We start from the raw sequence: 16,055 nt of genomic DNA, 5'->3' as shown, positions 1-16,055 counted from the left end.
GGAAAAAAAATACACTTTACTGAGTCACACCCAGCTGTAAACATGTCACCATGAGGGAGCCCCATCCCAACCCCCAGGCCACAGAGTCGGAGGTGAAATGACAGGGTTTGGGAGGAGGGTCACACGCTAAGCAGGGCGGCGGGCAGGCAGATGCAGCAGAAGACCCCGGGTGGGGGTGGGGGGGGTCAGGGCAGGAGAGGGGGCCGAGCCCCCAGGAGCCTCAGAGTGACAGTCCCAAAGGGCTGGGAGGCTTACGAAGCCTCTTCCTGAGGGCTTCCTCAAGGCCCTCTGCCCTCCTGGCTGCGGCCCCTGAACTCCACAGCCCCCATAGCAGTGGGCCCCCCCAATGCCATGCCCCCCACCCCCAGGCCTGCCCAGCCCAGTCCAGTTTCCTGGTCCCCTGTGAGCCTCCCTCCGGGTTAGGCTGCGGCCTCAGGGGACGGGGTGAGACCCCCCCCAGCTCCTCAGAGTCCAGCCCTAGGTCTGGGCAGCTCCTCAGGGAACAGCACGCGGCTCCTTCCCTGGGGCCGGGTCCCTCTGTGGCCGTCTGACTGGAATGTGGCAGCGCGGAGGCCAGGAGGGGCTGGCCGGCCCTCACACCGCGGTCTCCTGGTCCTCCCGCTGGATCATCTGGTAATGCTGCCGGTTTTCCAGGTATGCCGCCAGTTCCGTGTCCTGAGCCTTCTCCGCCCTCTGCCGGGGAGTGTCACCCTGGATGGGGTCGGGGGGGCTGCCATCACCTCAGGAGCCTGTTGGCCCCAACAGACTAGAAGACAGGGCGCTTCCCTCGGGAGAAGCCGCCTTCTGTGATCTCAGGCTTGGGGTCCGGGCTGTGTTGAAGGCCAGCTCTGAATCCCCCGAGGCCACCCTTCCCCAGGCTCCCCTCTCCCATGGGCGGAGTGCGGGGAAGGCTGGCTCTGTCTGCGTAGATTCCTCCGTGCCCGCTCTGCCCCTCTGCTCACCTGCTGGTCAGTCTTCATGAGCGAGGCCCCGGCCTCCACGATGTAGTGGCAGATGGTGCGCTGGCCCAGGGCTGCCGCCTGGTGCAGGCAGGTCTCCCCGCTGGGGGAACAGGGGCTGGCTGTGGACTCCATCCAGTCCTCTGGGCCCTCGTGTCTCCTCAGGGGCCATCAGAAGGGGCAGGAAGTGTGGGGTCCTGGGGTGGGGCGGGGGGTGGCCCAGAGGGCGACAGATATGGCCAGGAAGGGTTTTATGGGCTCTGACAGGATCCACACAGAAGGGCTAGATGAAGCCTGGGTGGTTTCCAGGGTAACTGGGGTCCTGCCCTGCCCAGATACTCACTTTTCCTCCACGGCATCAAGGATCTCAGTGGGCGCTGGAGAAGGGCAGGGGGGAAGAGGTTAGAGAGGCCCAGCAGCCTCCCCGCGGCCCCGGGGGCCCCAGCTCACCGTGCTCCAGCAGGTAGCGGACCACTTCCTTGCTGCCAGTGCTGACCGCGTGGTGCAGGAGCGTGCGGCTCCGCTCGTCACGGTGCATGAGGTCACCCCCAGCTCGGTGCAGCTCCTGGAGCTGGGGGCAGGAGGCAGGGCAAGGCTGGGCACCTCAAGACCACCCTCCTTCCCACCACAGAAACACCCCTCCAACTCTTACACAGGCCCCAGGCTCCCTAGAGGTCTCCAGGGGTCTTTTCGGAGTGCAAGGGAGAGACATTGGGCATCTCTCATCCCAGGTGCCCTTGGACTCCCTGGGAGCCTTGGAGCCTGTGGTTCCTCTAAGACTCACTCCTTTCTGTGCCCTGGGGACAGACGGACTGAGCTAGGAAGCCCCTAAGGAGGGACAATGAATGTGGGTGGGGCGGGGCAGATTGGAACAATCACATGGAGACCCCCCCAGAGGGCCAGGTCATGACAGATGACTGCATCTCGACCAAGCAGCTCCTGGCCCAGCCAGAGGCCCCACTCCCCAGGCCCCGCTGGGGCTGCCAAGGGGAAGAAGCCCGAACCTGGCACTAGTACCTTACAGAAATCGTTCCTCTTGGCAGCCTCGATGAGCTCTTCACCTGCTCGGAACACCAGCCTGTTACACTCTGGCACGGGAGGCCTTGGCTTGCATCAGTGCATGAACATGTATGTGATGTATTATTGTGCAAAGTGGGCCTGAGGGGCACGTGTGCCGAGGGCTGTGGCAAACGTTACTATAGCTATGTTGGTGTGAGGCTGTGTATGGGCTCCACCTCGCCCCGCCCCACCCCACTGAGCCTGGGTCCTCTGACCAGGGAGGAAGCAGGGGCCCTGCAGGGAGAGGCCTCACCTGTAGGGGGCGCAGCGTCCCCTGGCAGTGACCTGCAAACAGAGCAGATGTGACGGGGTGACATGATGAGATGTGACGGCTGACATGAGGTGTGACAGGATGAGATCTGACATGAGATGTGGCAGGGTGACATGATGAGATGTGATGATGTAACAGGATGAGATGTGACAATGATTTGAGGTGACAGGATGTGACAAGATGACATGAAACGACAGGGTGACATGAGATGCGACAGGGTGACAGGATGTGACAAGGTGATGAGATGTGACAGGGTGATAGGATAAGATGTGATGGGGTAACATGATATGTGATAGGGTGACAGGAGGTGACAAGGTGACAAGATGTGAGGGTGACAGGGACATGAGATGTGACAAGGTGACAGGATGTGACAGGGTGACAGGATGAGATGACAAGGTGACGAGATGAGGGTGACAGGATGAGATGTGACGAGGGTGACAGGATGAGATGTGACAAGGTGACAGGATGAGATGTGACAAGATGACAGGATGAGGTGTGACAAGGTGACATGAGATGTGACAGGGTGACAGGATGTGACAAGGTGACATATGTGACAGGGTGACAGGATGATATGACAAGGTGACGAGATGAGGGTGACATATGTGACGGGTGACATGAGGTGTGACAGGATGAGATCTGACATGAGATGTGGCAGGGTGACATGACGAGATATGATGTAACAGGATGAGATGTGACAGTGACTTGGGGTGACAGGATGTGACAAGATGACATGAAATGACGGTGACATGAGATGTGACAGGGTGACAGGATATGACAAGGTGACGAGATGGGACTGGGTGACAGGATGAGATGTGATGGGGTAACATGATATGTGACAGGGTGACAGGATGAGGTGACAAGGTGACGAGATGAGGGTGACAGGATGAGATGTGACGGGTGACATGAGGTGTGACAGGATGAGATCTGACATGAGATGTGGCAGGGTGACATGACGAGATGTGATGATGTAACAGGATGAGATGTGACAGTGACTTGAGGTGACAGGGTGACAGGATGTGACAAGATGACATGAAATGGCGGTGACATGAGATGTGACAGGGTGACAGGATGTGACAAGATGACAGGATGAGATGTGATGGGGTAACAATATGTGACAGGGTGACAGGATGAGATGACAAGGTGAGATGAGGGTGACAGGATGAGATGTGATAAGGTGATAAGGTGACAAGATGTGACAGGGTGACAGGATGTGACAAGGTGACATGATATGTGACAGGGTGACAGGATGAGGTGACAAGGTGACGAGATGTGAGGGTGACAGGGACATGAGATGTGACAAGGTGACAGGATGTGACAAGGTGACAGGATGAGATGTGATGGGGTAACTATGTGACAGGGTGACAGGATGAGATGACAAGGTGACGAGATGAGGGTGACAGGATGAGATGTGATAAGGTGACGAGATGTGACAGGGTGACAGGATGTGACAAGGTGACATGAAACGACAGGGTGACAGGATGAGATGTGCCAGGGTGTGGCAGGGGTGTGGCTGGGTGAGATGTGGCAGGGTGACGTGGCTACAGCACAGGCCCAGCTTGTTGCCCTCCCCAGCCCCAGCCCGGGGCACCCTTGGTTCATTCAACAGTTTATTGAGTGCCTCCTGCATGTCAAGTGCTGTTCTGGGCACCAGCAACACAGCCGTGAACAAGACAGGTGGAGAACTTGCTCTCAGGGAGCTTACATTCTAGTCAGAGAGACAAAGTCAGACAAACGAGTAAACACAGTGTTCTGGAACAGCAGGGAGTGTAGGAGAGCGGGAGACTGGGTGGTGTGATTCAACAGCAACTTCAGGGGGGCTCCCGAGAGACTGCGGAGAAGGCACACCCAAGCTGAGACGTGAGTGGAGGGTGAAGATCGGGGAGGCAAGAACAAGTCCAGAGGTGGGCAAACGAGACGGCAAAGAACGGACAGGTGAGCGGGGCTGCACTGTGGTGGTGGAGGAGGGCACCGGTGCCCAGGGTGAAGTGACCAGGAGCAGGGCAGGGCACGTGCCCACAGGGTGCTGGGGGAGAGTGGGAGGCCAGGCGGCTGCAAGGCGCTCTGACGAGGGTGCGGGTGGCCAGGGGGAGCCCGGGTGTCCGGCCACCACAGCGGGGTGGATGCTGGCCGGTGGGGCGGAGGGCTCATGGCCCGGCCACGGCCGGGGGGGAGGGGTTTCAGTTGGCTGTCCTTTGGGGCAACGGCGGGGGGAGGGTTGGCTGAGGCTCGGGACTCACCGGGATGTGGGGGAGCAGGGCGAGGTGGGGAGAGGGGACGTGGGGGTGGGGAGGTCAGGACGGGCAGATGCCCCCAGCAGCTCAGGGTCCAGGATATAAATCTCGTCCTGTGCGATCTCGGTCACGTAGTTGAGGTGTTCCTACAGGGTTGGGGGGGAAGGTCGGGCTGAGGGTCAGGGCCCTGCAGGGCAGCCGATGGGGGGTGCAGGCGGACGCCAGGCCAGCAGACCTGGAGAAGCCGCGGCCATGAGGTGGAACACTGATGGGGCAGCCAGGCCTGTGGCCCTGCCAGCCCCCACCCCACCCCACCCTCTCCTCTCCCTTCCTGCCCCGGATCCCCTGACCTCACACAGGGGGCCCCCAGCTTGCAGCCCCTTCCCACGGCTAAGCCTTTACCAGGTGCCCCGGCCTCTGACCCAAAGCACCTTTCTTTTAGTGTCTGGCTGGAAGACGCCTGTGCTTTGAGGCTCCCCCACAACCCAACCCCGCGAGCCCAGCTTCCCACTGTCAGCACCATCCCTGTGCACTGCCCATCGGCGGACACGGGTGTGCCCGGCCATGCAGGGCGGCCAAGCAGGACAAGTGACATGGGGGCCCGGAGCCAGCGGTTTTCGGAGCAGACCTCGAGTGCTTACCTGGGCCCTGTCGATTCTGTAGAAGCGGCTGGCAGTGGTGGCTGTGGGGAGAGGGCTAGCTGAGGAAGGTGGCCCCCTATCCAGGCCCGGGTCTCCAGCCACCCCACCCAGGACTGCCAAGGGACGGGGCGGGACCTGGCCCTTCAGGGGCCACTCACCATCGAGGAAGCACCACTTGGGGGACAGTTTCTGGCACATCGGGGACTGGGCTCCAGCACCTTCGGGCTCCTGGCAAGAGAGGCAGAGGCCAGGGCTGAAGGCCACCAGAACCTGGGCCGGCAGGGCCCTGTGGGCAGGCCCTGGCCCCACCCCTCACCTGCCGGAGCCTCTCGATGTGAGCGCGGCACAGCTCCAGGTCGCTGTCTCCTGGGACCACCACAGTGCCCAGCGGCACAGCTGCAGGGCAGGGCGGCCATCAGCAGCGGGCTGCACCCCAGCCCGGGCCCCGCCCCACAGCACCCCCTCCCCACCCCGCCTGCCACTCACAAGCCTCTTTGAGCTGCTCCTTGTCGTAGTGCAGGGCCTCGTAGTCGTGCATGCTGACCCTGCTCACCTGGACTCGCAGCTGCTCCGGCACCGGCTGCTGGCTGCAGGCAGGCGACCACGTGGCGCTCGGCAAGTGCCCTGCCCAAGCTGCTGGTCCCCGCCAGGCATCACACCATGTACCACCCCCCGCCCCAGCTGCCCCGGGGTACTGTTAGCCTCCTTCCCAGAGGGAAAAACTGAGGCTGGGGAGGGGCACAGTCTCTGGGGCCCAGGGCACGTGGGCGGGGCCGGGGGACATACTCGCTGTGCAGGGGGGCGGCACTCCGCCGCTTGGCCTTCTGCACCATGGTGGCCTGGTTGCGCAGGGCGATGCGGATGCGCGAGGCTGCGAGCTTGCAGGGCTCGCCGTCCACCTGCACCGGGATGGCTTTGGACGTGGTGAGCAGCACCTCTCGGCACTGCGTCAGCCGCTCGCCGTGCCCGCCCACCTGCAGCGCGGCCTGTGGGCACGGGAGGCTCAGGGTCAGGGGCCAGGGGCCGGCAGGACCGCAGGCTTTCCTTTTCCCAGGCTGGAGAACAAAGTGAGTAATCCCCCACCCGACGGAGAGCAGAGGAGGGTGAGACCCCAGCCAGAGAAAGGAGGTGAGGGTGAATTCTCCAGTCCTGGCCAATGAAAATGAATTTGGTGACCCCCTTCCATTATTTTTATTTATTGTTTTATATTTATCTGGCTGCTTTGGGTCTCAGTTTTGTCACACATGCTTAGTTGCCCTGAGACATGTGGGAACTTAGGTCCCCCCAAAGGGATCAAACTCATGTCCCCTACATTGCCAAGTGGATTCTTAACCACTGGACCACCAGGGAAGGCGTCCCCTTCCATCTTGGGGCCAGTGCCAGGGGCAAGGCAGGCCTGGGGCTCCAGGTGGGCCCCGTGCTGGCTTACTCACCAGGGAGGTCATGGTAAAGCCGATGACCTCGAGGTAGCCATCGTCGTGCCGCTGGGGCTCAAAGTCATGGTGCTCCCCAGGGTGGCCCCAGGGCATGGTGCCCGCACAGTACCTGGAGGGGAGGGCACAGCCATGGGCTTCAGAGGACAGGCGTGCAGGACAGGGACAGCAGGGCCCACCCAACGCCCTCCCCTCCTCACCTGGGGATGTTCAAGAAAACAATGCACTGGGGTTTCAGGTCCTGAATCTTGGGGGTCAGGTCAGTCCCATCACACTGCAGGCAGGAACAGGCGGACGGGGTTGAGGGCATATGCACCCAGGGGGTATCCCTCCCGCTGGACCCACCCACCCCTGCCTGCGGGCACAGTCCACTCACCACCACGCGGATGTGCTTGGCCAAGTCCTTGGAGCTGCCCATCAGGAAGTCGGAGAAGGCTGTCTGTGGGAGACACAGGGCGTCACCATCTGGTAACAGGGCATGTCCTTCCCGCTGCCGTACAGGGGTCCTGAGGCCTGGTGGACATGGGTGGGTGGGGGCATGGGTGGGAGAACGGGTGGGCGTGGCAACGGCTGGGTGCAGCGGCAGGCCCCAGACTCACCCCGGCGTAGAACATCTTATTCCGGAAGCGGCTGTTGAACTTCTCCGGGTTGGCCTCTGGGTGGTGACAAGAAATAGGGGACAGTCAGCTGCTCTGAGCCTGTTGGGGCTTTCCAATCTGGGCTCGGGCGGGATGGCTGATGACGGACGAAAGCCTTGTACTGGCAGGGGCAAGGTCTGGCCATCTCGGGGCCCCTCCTGGGCTCCCCCCCGACCACCACCCGCGGGTGGCCTCCTCAGCAAAGACGCGCCCACCTCGAGACTCGTGGAACTCCAGGGTGACGTGGGCGTCAAAGCCCAGGCTGAAGTAGTTGTTGAAGACATCCAGAGGCAGCTGGAGGAGGGCCAAGGGACAGGAATGAGGGGCTCTAGCATGCACCCTGCACCTCCCCACAGCCACCTCTGCAGAAAGGGGGCCTCGGCCCAGCCTTCTCAGCTCCTGGGGAGCCCCGTCAAGCGCCTGCACAGCAAAGCAGCCTATGCCCAGCTGGCTTCTCTTCCCAGGCCTTGCCCGCCCCCAACACACGACTCCTCCCTGACGGGCCTCACACGCGCCAGGCCTGGCTCTGTGCACTGCTGAGAACCAGTGCACAGCTGTAGCAAGGCACCTCGATGGTGCCTGGCTGTAGCAGGTGCTTAGTAAGATGTACCGAGAGGCTGCAGACAACTCTCTTGTGAGCTGAGGACTACCATTCCCTCTTCCCAAGGAGAGGCCGAAGTCTGGTGACACAAAGACTTGCCCCAGATCCCAGACACCCCCGGCTCTCCCCCACAGTTGACCCACCCGGTCGGTGGCCCCCTCGTCTCGCTCCTCGGGCCCCGCCTCAGGGTTGGGCTCTGCACGGAGGTCCCAGCGGTCCAGCTGTACCACGTTGCCCTCCTCCACGTGGGACAGGATCTTGGACACAGGCTCGTCGGTGTAACCCTGGGGTGGGGGGGGGGGGGGGGGCGGGAACTGAGCTCCTCTGGGGTCTGGGCCTCCCCTGGTACCCCGCCCCCCTCCATCCCTGGCTCCCTGCCCCGTCCATGGGCGCTCACCCCGCCCCAGTTGAGGGTGCGGGCCAAGTCATTGCCAGTGCCCAGGGGCAGGATGGCGACTGGCGGCGGCGGCTTCAAGCGCAGTTGGTCCAGCGTGGAGAGGATCCAGCCGACCTGGAGGAGCAGGGCAGAGCGGGCCAGGTCGGTGCGGGCCAGGTCAGCGCGGGCGCCCCGGCAGCCCGGCTTTTCGGGCCGTGAGGACTCACCGTGCCGTCACCCCCGCAGGCCAGGATCCGCAGGTTGTGCACCCGGCGATACATCTCCAGCCTGGGGTCAGAGGGCGGGAACGGGGTCAGAGGGGTCAGGACCGGTGAGCTGCGCCCCGAGAGCGCGCCAGGCCAGCCCTCGCCACCGCCCCCACAGAGCCCTGACAGGTACTTACGCCTCCCTGGGGCCCCCCTGGCTCAGGTCAAAGACTTGCCGGGGATTCAGATACCAGAGGAAGGACTGGATGATCTTGGCACCCTGTGGGAGACCAGGAGCCGACAGGGAAGCGGGGAGGCAGTTAGGGTGGAGGGCTGAGGTGGGGAGAAGTGCGTGGGCCCAGGAAGAGGCAAGAGGCGGAGGCAGAGGTGACTTTCTCCGCATCCCTGGGAGAAAGGGGTGGGGCCAAAGCCGACCTGGGAACACCTGCTGGGGGGAGGGGCTGAGCTACACCCCACCCCGCCCCAAGGCTCTCAGAGGAGACTGGAGGCTGTGCGTACCTGGTTGCCCCCACTCTTGGGGTTCACGAACACCAGCAGGGGCTTCATGAGGGGGGACGGGGTAGGCCTGATGATGAAGGGTCTCCAGCGGCCCTCCTTGGAGACAGAGAGAGCCCGTAAGGCTGGTTCCCGCCCTGGGGGACCCTCACCCTGTTCTCCGCGCCCCGGGTGCCCCCGTGAGTATCACTGCAGGGTCAGACCTCACAGTGGGCCTGGCCCCAGAGGAGGACCTGGACCTCTCCCCCTGCTTGGGGGCCCCAGAGCCCAGACTGACCCAGCGACGGCCGCATCGTTAGCTCCAGCAGGGGGGAGGGCCTCAGTGTCCCAAGAAACAGGCCCCCCTCTCCTGTTCCCCTCCGGCTGCCCGCCTGGTCCCTGGTCTAACCTCAGGCCCTTTCTTGCTAGACTTCCTCTTGAATGATGCTCTTTTTTTCTTCTTGCTGGCTTTGAGGGTGTTCTGCGAGGGAAGTGGAGGTGTGGGTGACAAGATGGTTGGGGCTGGGGTGGCTGGCAGACCCTGGGGGTCGGGGTTTCCTGGCGCAGGTGGGACTCACCTGGGGCCTGCGGGCCCGGAGGATCCAGGTAGGGGGGATGACCACAGCGGCGTGGACCCCCAGGGAGCACGGCTCCTCGATCTGCTGCAGCATGAAGCAGGACACCTTACTGTGGTACTGGAGGGGGTGGGGGGGGTGGCGGGGGGCCGTGGCTGAGCTGGGCCTGGCCGAGACCTGCAGCCCGCACCCTGCACAGCCCACGGGACAGCCGGCCGGCAGGGGAGTGGCAGCCGGCTGCCCGCCTTCAGCCCGCGCCCCGCGCAGCCCAGGGGACAGCCGGCCGGCAGGGGAGTGGCAGCCAGCTGCCCGCCTGCAGCTCGCACCCTGCACAGCCCAGGGGACAGCCGGCCAGCAGGGGAGTGGCACTCACTGCTTGCTTGCACCAGGAGCAGCTGATGGCCACAATCTCCTTGCTGTGGAAAGTGAACTTCTGCTGGAAGCCCTGGGGGGCAGAGGGTGGTGAGGGTCCCTGGGGCTGGGCCCAGAGCAGCAGGCCCAGCCCATTCCTGCCTCTCCGCCCAGGGCAACTGAGCACTCTTTTTTTTTTTTTTTAAAGAAAAGAACTATAAAAGGAGTCCCTAGAGTCATGGGGGCTGAGCCAGGCTGGGTCTCTGAAGTTAACTGCACCATCTGCTGGAAAGGGGTCCATAGATAACTCCTGCCTAACTCCAGTCCCTCCCTCCCAACCCAGGCTCTCAAAACTCTGTGCAGTAACCATCACAGTCATTCCCTGTTCGTCCTACACTATTTATCGCAGGGCCTACTGTGCCTGACATGCTGGACACTCAGGGTGGATGGAGGGAGGAGGGACAAGGCCCCTAGATCTCTCAGAGCCTGAACTTACTGGGGGGTGGGTGGGGGGGACAAGACAGGTCAGTGAAACCTGGGCTGCTGTGGGCTATGCTCGCACCCAGTGGGCCCTCAATGTGCATTGGCTGAACTAGCGAGGGAAAAAGCCTCCACGCTTCTTGAAGGGCTTGCTCACAGCTTCCAAGCAGTCCAGACACACTGCTCTCGGAGGAGGAGGCTTTCCTCCCTGCTCTCCCGCTCTGCCCAGGGACCTGGGCGTTCTGGGACTGAGCGGGCACGGCAGACAGAGAGAGTGGGCCCAGGACTCTGCCCGCGGTCAGGGACGGACGGGCCACACGTGGCAGTGCGGGGGTCGCCGGGACCAGGGCCAGCTTGCTTGGGCGGAGCCTCACCTTCCCGCAGTGCCGACACTTGCCGTCCTGGCGTCGCCGGTGTACCCAGTGGTGCCGCACGAAGGTTGGCTGGCGGACGAGAGGAGCGGCACTGGGCTGAGTGCCGGGCGGAAGCCCAGCAATGCTCTGGAGTCACTGCCGAGGGGCCCGCTCGGGAAACCTGGGGCCCTAACTACCCCGGGCACTTACCTCACGGACGTTCCTGGAGCCCGATTCACGGAAGGATGGCTTACAGCGGAAATTTATCTGTGAAACACGCAGTGACCACCAAAATGTCAGAACCGCCCTTTGTGGGGTCAGGCACATGGCCACCCCCTTCAGAAGGTGTCACTCGGGAGGCATCTCACAAAGGAGGGAGAGGCCCCCCCAGCATCCTGGGGGTCCTGAGAACGCCAGACACCTCTTCTCAGAGGCCCTCTGGCATCCCTCCTCCTCTCCACTAGCCAGAAGGAAGCTCCCTTCCACTGCCCAGTCTTCTGGGATGAGGGAGACAGCAAGTTCTGTATCCGTCTTCCCTGCTAAAAGGCAGCAAGGCTGACCCGTCCTGTACTCTTCCTCGCCCTCCAGCTCTCCCAACTTAGGCACCTGCAGGCAACCCAGCCCATGCTTGTGGACTGGTCCCTGGAGACCGTCAGCCCATTTGTGGAGTCCTGGTTTATCACCTTAGGGGCTGGTGTGACGGATCTACAGGACTTGGGGCTACAGGCGTCTCTCTTTTCCTCAGAGCCCCTGCTTCAGCCCTAGGAAAACTGTAGGGAAAGTTCACTGTATGAGTTGAGGAGTAGGGGAAGCCGTCTGCGTCAGCCTCGTTCAAGCCATTCCTAGTCCTACAGTATTTCTCTTACGCTGGTCTTGGTTTCTGCTGGTGGGGAGTCCTACGGGGCCACGGCAGCCCCCCAATCCCTGGGCCTGGACCCACTCACCCAGCTGTTCTTCTCCCTCCCTCCCTAGAAGCGGGGGGCCCAGACGCGCCCCTAGCTGCAGCCACGTGGACAATGGTCCCTGGGTAAAGGTCTTTACAGCTCTCCTCCTCTCCACTAGTGGAGGGGACAGGGCCGGGCTTCAGGGCCCACACAGGACTGGCCCAGACAGAGCTGAGGTACAAAGGCTCAGCCCCTTCTAAGTATTAGTTTGGGAACTGATAAAAATGGCATCTCAGCCAGCATTCATGACTTCATCTTGTCTAGTAATAGTCTTATGAACCTCACTCTGTGCCAGGCTTGTTCTGGGCAGCAGGGACACAGCAGCAAATGAAGGGGGAGCCAGGATGCAAACGCAGGCACTGCCGCTCCAGGGTCCTTGGTTTTTTCACCACTACACACACTGAGGCACCCCTGGCCGGTGTTGTTTGTGTGACATGAACACGCGTGTATAGAGACCTGTGTAGGAGTGCCGTGAGGGCTTCAGCACCCTGAGGGGGAGGGGCAGGAAAGCCTGAACAGCCACGCTCACCTTCTCAAGCTGCTCAATGCAGGGCGTGTGGACCACAATCTTGCAGGCTGCACACTTTCTCCGGGACACTGATTTCTGCTGCGGGAAACAGAAGGTCCCTGAGGCACCGGCCTCAGGGTGCCGCCCCACGCCTGCCCCGGCACAGCTGCTCTGGGAGAGCATTGTCGAGCCCCCGTCCTGGCTTCAGGACCCAGTCCCGTTCCTCTGGCCGCCGGGGGGCAGCCCCCTGCAGGGCGGCTCAGGCGAGAGCCCCGTTCCCACCTTCCCCTGGAAGTGCCTGCCTACAGGGTTCGAGACCCGGCTCCACCACCAGGGGGCGGCGTGCCGCACCGCGCTCACTCACCAGCATCTTGGCTACGCAGTACTGCTCTCCGACGTAGCAGAAGTCCCCGGACACGTTGGTCTCAAACCAGATGTGTTCCCCATACGTCGCCGACTCCTGGAGGACGGGACGAGCACACTCGGTGCACACCTGCTCTGCCCCCAACCCTCTCCCAAGACAAACCTGCTCCAGCCCCCACAATCTACCTCCCTGCATCCTGCTTTCCCCCCTGCTGTCTGTTGGGCTTAAGGCTTGGCTCAAACACGGCCTCCTGGTTAGTGCAAACCTGCTGCGCCCCATCTACTGTCCCTCTCCCAAGACAAACCTGCTCCAGCCCCCAAAATCTACTTCGCTGCATCCTGTTTTCACCACTGTTGGCTTCAAGGCTTGGATCTGCCCTGACGCCACAGGTCCATGGGCTTCCCTTGCAGCCGCCCACAGTACTTCCGACCCCCAGCGGGGAGCTGGTCCCCATAGACCCCTCCCAGCTCCAGGCCACTCACACTCCAGTCCACGGTGCTCCGGATCTGCCGCTCAGGCTCGCTGCATGGGGCCCCAGGAGCAGGAGGAGGGGGTGCCAGGTGCTGGAGGCCCGACTTGGTGATGGCTTTCCTGCGGAGGAGGAGACGGCTGAGGCCAGCTGGGCGCGCAGCGCCTCTGCTTCCTTCCTCTCGCCTGGGATCTCTGCCTTCACCTTGACCTCAACCCCGGGTCAAGGCAGGGAGGGCAGAGGAGGCTCCCAGGAGAACCCCCGCCCCCTCCCGCCCAGCTCTGAGAGGATCCCTGAGGAGACTGGACTCTCCTCGCTGCCCTGCTGGCTTCCGAGCCTGGCCCAGAGCTGCTGCCAAGCTGGGGACCCTCAGGCCAGCCCCCCGGAGGTCACACCACTGCCCTGCTGGCTGCAGCTATACCTACGCAAGCAGGGCACTCCAGGTCTGGGGTCCGGCTGACTTGCGCCGCAGGGCTACCTGGCGCCGGCGGGACAGCGGGCGCATGTGGGCGGGCATCCCGAGGCTGGCTGCAGTACCCGAGGCTCTTCGACCCCCTGGGCTGGGGTTCTGGCCCACGGGCCACGGCTGGCTGAGGCGCCGGTAGTGACCGTGCAGGCCCCAGAGCCCGTGGTCTTTCACCACGTCTGCGGGCAGCAGGTGGGAGGAGGCCCGGCGCCTGCGCCAGTGCGGAACGGGCAGCAGGGGCAGCGTGCCGCGGGGCAGCAGTGGGGATGGCCCTGGGGTCCTGGTGCCCGGCTGGGCGGTGCTCGGTAACGCGACCCTCACATCCTCATTCTGCAAGCCCTCCCCCTCTTCCATGCCCACGAGCCCAGCCAACAGCAGGGGTGCCACCAAAAGCTGGGGCCCCACCACGGCTGGCTGCGGCGGGGTGGGCACCTCCTCCACGGCAAAGCGGGGATTGCAGGCGGGGGGTGCGGTGCTGGAGCGCCGGCGGCGGCCAGGGCGCGGGGCCCCCACCCCGCAGCCCAGGAGACAGCCCTGGAGCTGCGCGCTAGAGCGCCGCCGCTGTGCCAGCGAGGAGGAGGCCTGCCCCGCGGGCGAGCGGCGCCGGGCCTTGCTTGTGGGCAGCCCCACGCTGCTGGGCCGCCGCGGCCCCTCCCCTGGGCCAGGCGCCTTCCGCTGGAAGTGTCTCTTAATGAAGGTCTCCATGGCAGGGGCAGGTGGGTGGCTGTTGAGCACAGAGACCAGGAGCGTCAGGAGCCGGGCCAGGCCAGGCTCCATCCCAGGCCCAGGAGCCCAGTCTCAGCCTCTGCCCTTGGAGAAGGGACACTTGGGAGGAAATGGGGATATTCTGTGGCCTCTGAGCCCCTTAAACGGGGTGGCTGGGGTACCAGAAGACCCAGCAGGGAGCCCACACTCATCGCTGTTGGACGCCCTGGTGCTCCCCAATTCCACCCCCCTGCAGCCGCAGGAGCACTGGGGAGTGGGGCTGCCAGCTACCCTTCTGGGTTCCCCTGTCCAGGTACCAAGATCCACAAAGCTCTGGCCTTAAGGACTTCCAAGTCCCTTGCCTGAAGCTGATGGAAAGGAAGAGAGAAAGGAAGCTGGGAGCCTGGAGTCAACCTAGACAGACTGTGGGGCTGTTGTTTAGCTGCTCAGCCTTGTGTGACTTTGCGACCCCATGGACTGCAGCACACCAGGCTTCCCTGTCCTTTATCATCTCCTGAAGCTTGCTCAAATTCATGTCCGTTGAGTCGGTGGTGCCATCCAACCATCTCATCCTGCCTTCTATCTTTCCCAGCATCAGGGTCTTTTCTAATGAGTCAGCTCTTTGCATCTCGTGGTCAAAGTATTGGACCTTCAGCTTCAGTATCACTCCTTCCAATGAATATTCAGGATTGATTTCCACAATCGATCACAGAAAACTAACCAAACTGATTACATGGATCACAGCCTTCTCTAGCTCAATGAAACTATAAGCCATGCTGTGTGGGGCCACCCAAGGCGGATGGGTCATGGTGGAGAGTTCTGACAAAACATGGTCCACTGTGGAAGGGGGAATGGCAAACCACTTCAGTATTCTTGCCTTGAGAACCCCATGAACAGTGTGAAAAGGCAAATAGATAGGACACTGAGGATCTGAGGGCAAGGTTTTTCCTCTCCTTGGGCAGGTTAGGCTTCGGTGTCCCTTCCTGGGACACTGCAGAAACCAAGCCATGGTAAGAAAATGAGGCTCTCTGAAGGGAAATTCAGCCCTGCCATGACCCCCAGACTTGGGGCCAGGTTGAGAGTGGCCCCAGAAAGGGAGAGGATCTGACATCTGCCTCGCGGGTGGAAGGCCACTTGGAGCTCACCCCACCCCCCTGCCTGAGAACTGGAGAGACAGCTGCACAGGGCGGGGAAAGAAGCCGCCGGAGGGACTTTGTGCGGGAAGCTGCAAGAGCCGCCAGAGCGCCTCTGGGCTCTGTGGGTGCGCTCTGGCTCTGAGGGGCTGATGGTAAGCACTTCCCAGGCCTCACCTTTCTGAAGAGGCCCAGGATGGACAACCCGTGTGTGACAGTGCTGGACGATGTCTGAAAACCTTCGTCTGGACGCTGAGGGAGCCCGTGAACTGCACCTTGACCTGGGGGCCAAGACCCGAAGCCCCAACGCTCAGAATCTGAACACTAAGCTACCTGGAGCACCATTCTGCAGGAGTCCCAGGGACCACGCTTGCTCGAGCCATCCTCCCTTGACCTGGTCCGAGCACGGGCTCCAATTCCTTCACCAGCTCGCCCGCCTCATCGCCCTGTCTACACAGGCCAAGGGGAGCTGGCCTGGTGTGCTTCAAGGGGGCCATGCCTCCAGAGCACTTAAGGACACCTGTGTCCACCATCAGGTACTCCTGGGCTCTGGCGGCCATAGGGAGGTCTGAGTCACAGCCACGGGACCCCTGCCTGGGGCTGACAGGAGAGACACTTCTGTCAGCTGTGGGCCTGACAGCGTGGAGGAAAGGCTTGAGGAATCCGGGCTGGGCTGCATAGCCAGCGCCTCCTCCTCCCCCTCCCACCTTGATTTGCTACTGCCCTGGTTGGCTTCCCTGGTGGCTCAGAAGGTAAAGCGTCTGCCTGCAATGCGGGAGACCCGGGTTTGATCCCTG

The 16,055-nt window shown here is 62.5% G+C and overlaps 1 protein-coding gene across 17 annotated transcripts in view; it reads right to left on the bottom strand.

Annotated features, from left to right (window-relative positions):
* Positions 1 to 12: 12 nt before the first annotated feature.
* DGKZ (diacylglycerol kinase zeta) overlaps positions 13 to 16,055 on the bottom strand; it is a 34,332-nt gene continuing 18,289 nt past the window's right edge. For 7 of the 17 annotated variants that reach the window (XM_055546983.1, XM_055546984.1, XM_055546982.1 and 4 more), the window contains exons 2-31: positions 12,968 to 13,076; positions 12,486 to 12,581; positions 12,143 to 12,220; positions 10,880 to 10,936; positions 10,691 to 10,759; positions 9,859 to 9,930; positions 9,489 to 9,605; positions 9,320 to 9,391; positions 8,935 to 9,030; positions 8,613 to 8,695; positions 8,437 to 8,497; positions 8,231 to 8,344; positions 7,977 to 8,117; positions 7,448 to 7,526; positions 7,194 to 7,249; positions 6,971 to 7,033; positions 6,795 to 6,868; positions 6,595 to 6,706; positions 5,948 to 6,147; positions 5,648 to 5,748; positions 5,478 to 5,557; positions 5,320 to 5,389; positions 5,162 to 5,202; positions 4,527 to 4,666; positions 2,272 to 2,303; positions 1,977 to 2,020; positions 1,410 to 1,530; positions 1,303 to 1,336; positions 963 to 1,062; positions 13 to 711 (exon numbers count right to left, since the gene is read on the bottom strand). In XM_055546983.1, the coding sequence (XP_055402958.1) occupies positions 595 to 711; positions 963 to 1,062; positions 1,303 to 1,336; positions 1,410 to 1,530; positions 1,977 to 2,020; positions 2,272 to 2,303; positions 4,527 to 4,666; positions 5,162 to 5,202; positions 5,320 to 5,389; positions 5,478 to 5,557; positions 5,648 to 5,748; positions 5,948 to 6,147; positions 6,595 to 6,706; positions 6,795 to 6,868; positions 6,971 to 7,033; positions 7,194 to 7,249; positions 7,448 to 7,526; positions 7,977 to 8,117; positions 8,231 to 8,344; positions 8,437 to 8,497; positions 8,613 to 8,695; positions 8,935 to 9,030; positions 9,320 to 9,391; positions 9,489 to 9,605; positions 9,859 to 9,930; positions 10,691 to 10,759; positions 10,880 to 10,936; positions 12,143 to 12,220; positions 12,486 to 12,581; positions 12,968 to 13,076 (2,629 nt within the window). In that variant the 3' untranslated portion in view covers positions 13 to 594. Of the gene's footprint in view, positions 712 to 962; positions 1,063 to 1,302; positions 1,337 to 1,409; positions 1,531 to 1,976; positions 2,021 to 2,271; positions 2,304 to 3,545; positions 4,118 to 4,526; positions 4,667 to 5,161; positions 5,203 to 5,319; positions 5,390 to 5,477; positions 5,558 to 5,647; positions 5,749 to 5,947; positions 6,148 to 6,594; positions 6,707 to 6,794; positions 6,869 to 6,970; positions 7,034 to 7,193; positions 7,250 to 7,447; positions 7,527 to 7,976; positions 8,118 to 8,230; positions 8,345 to 8,436; positions 8,498 to 8,612; positions 8,696 to 8,934; positions 9,031 to 9,319; positions 9,392 to 9,488; positions 9,606 to 9,858; positions 9,931 to 10,690; positions 10,760 to 10,879; positions 10,937 to 12,142; positions 12,221 to 12,485; positions 12,582 to 12,967; positions 13,077 to 13,375; positions 14,145 to 15,435; positions 15,540 to 16,055 lie in introns of those variants that run through there. The other 10 variants (XM_055546981.1, XM_055546974.1, XM_055546978.1 and 7 more) reach the window with 7 other exon arrangements.

The sequence above is a fragment of the Bubalus kerabau genome, chromosome 15 (genome assembly GCF_029407905.1).
Source record: "Bubalus kerabau isolate K-KA32 ecotype Philippines breed swamp buffalo chromosome 15, PCC_UOA_SB_1v2, whole genome shotgun sequence".
Classification (NCBI taxonomy): domain Eukaryota; kingdom Metazoa; phylum Chordata; class Mammalia; order Artiodactyla; family Bovidae; genus Bubalus; species Bubalus kerabau.
This window is presented reverse-complemented; position numbering and strand designations above follow the sequence as displayed.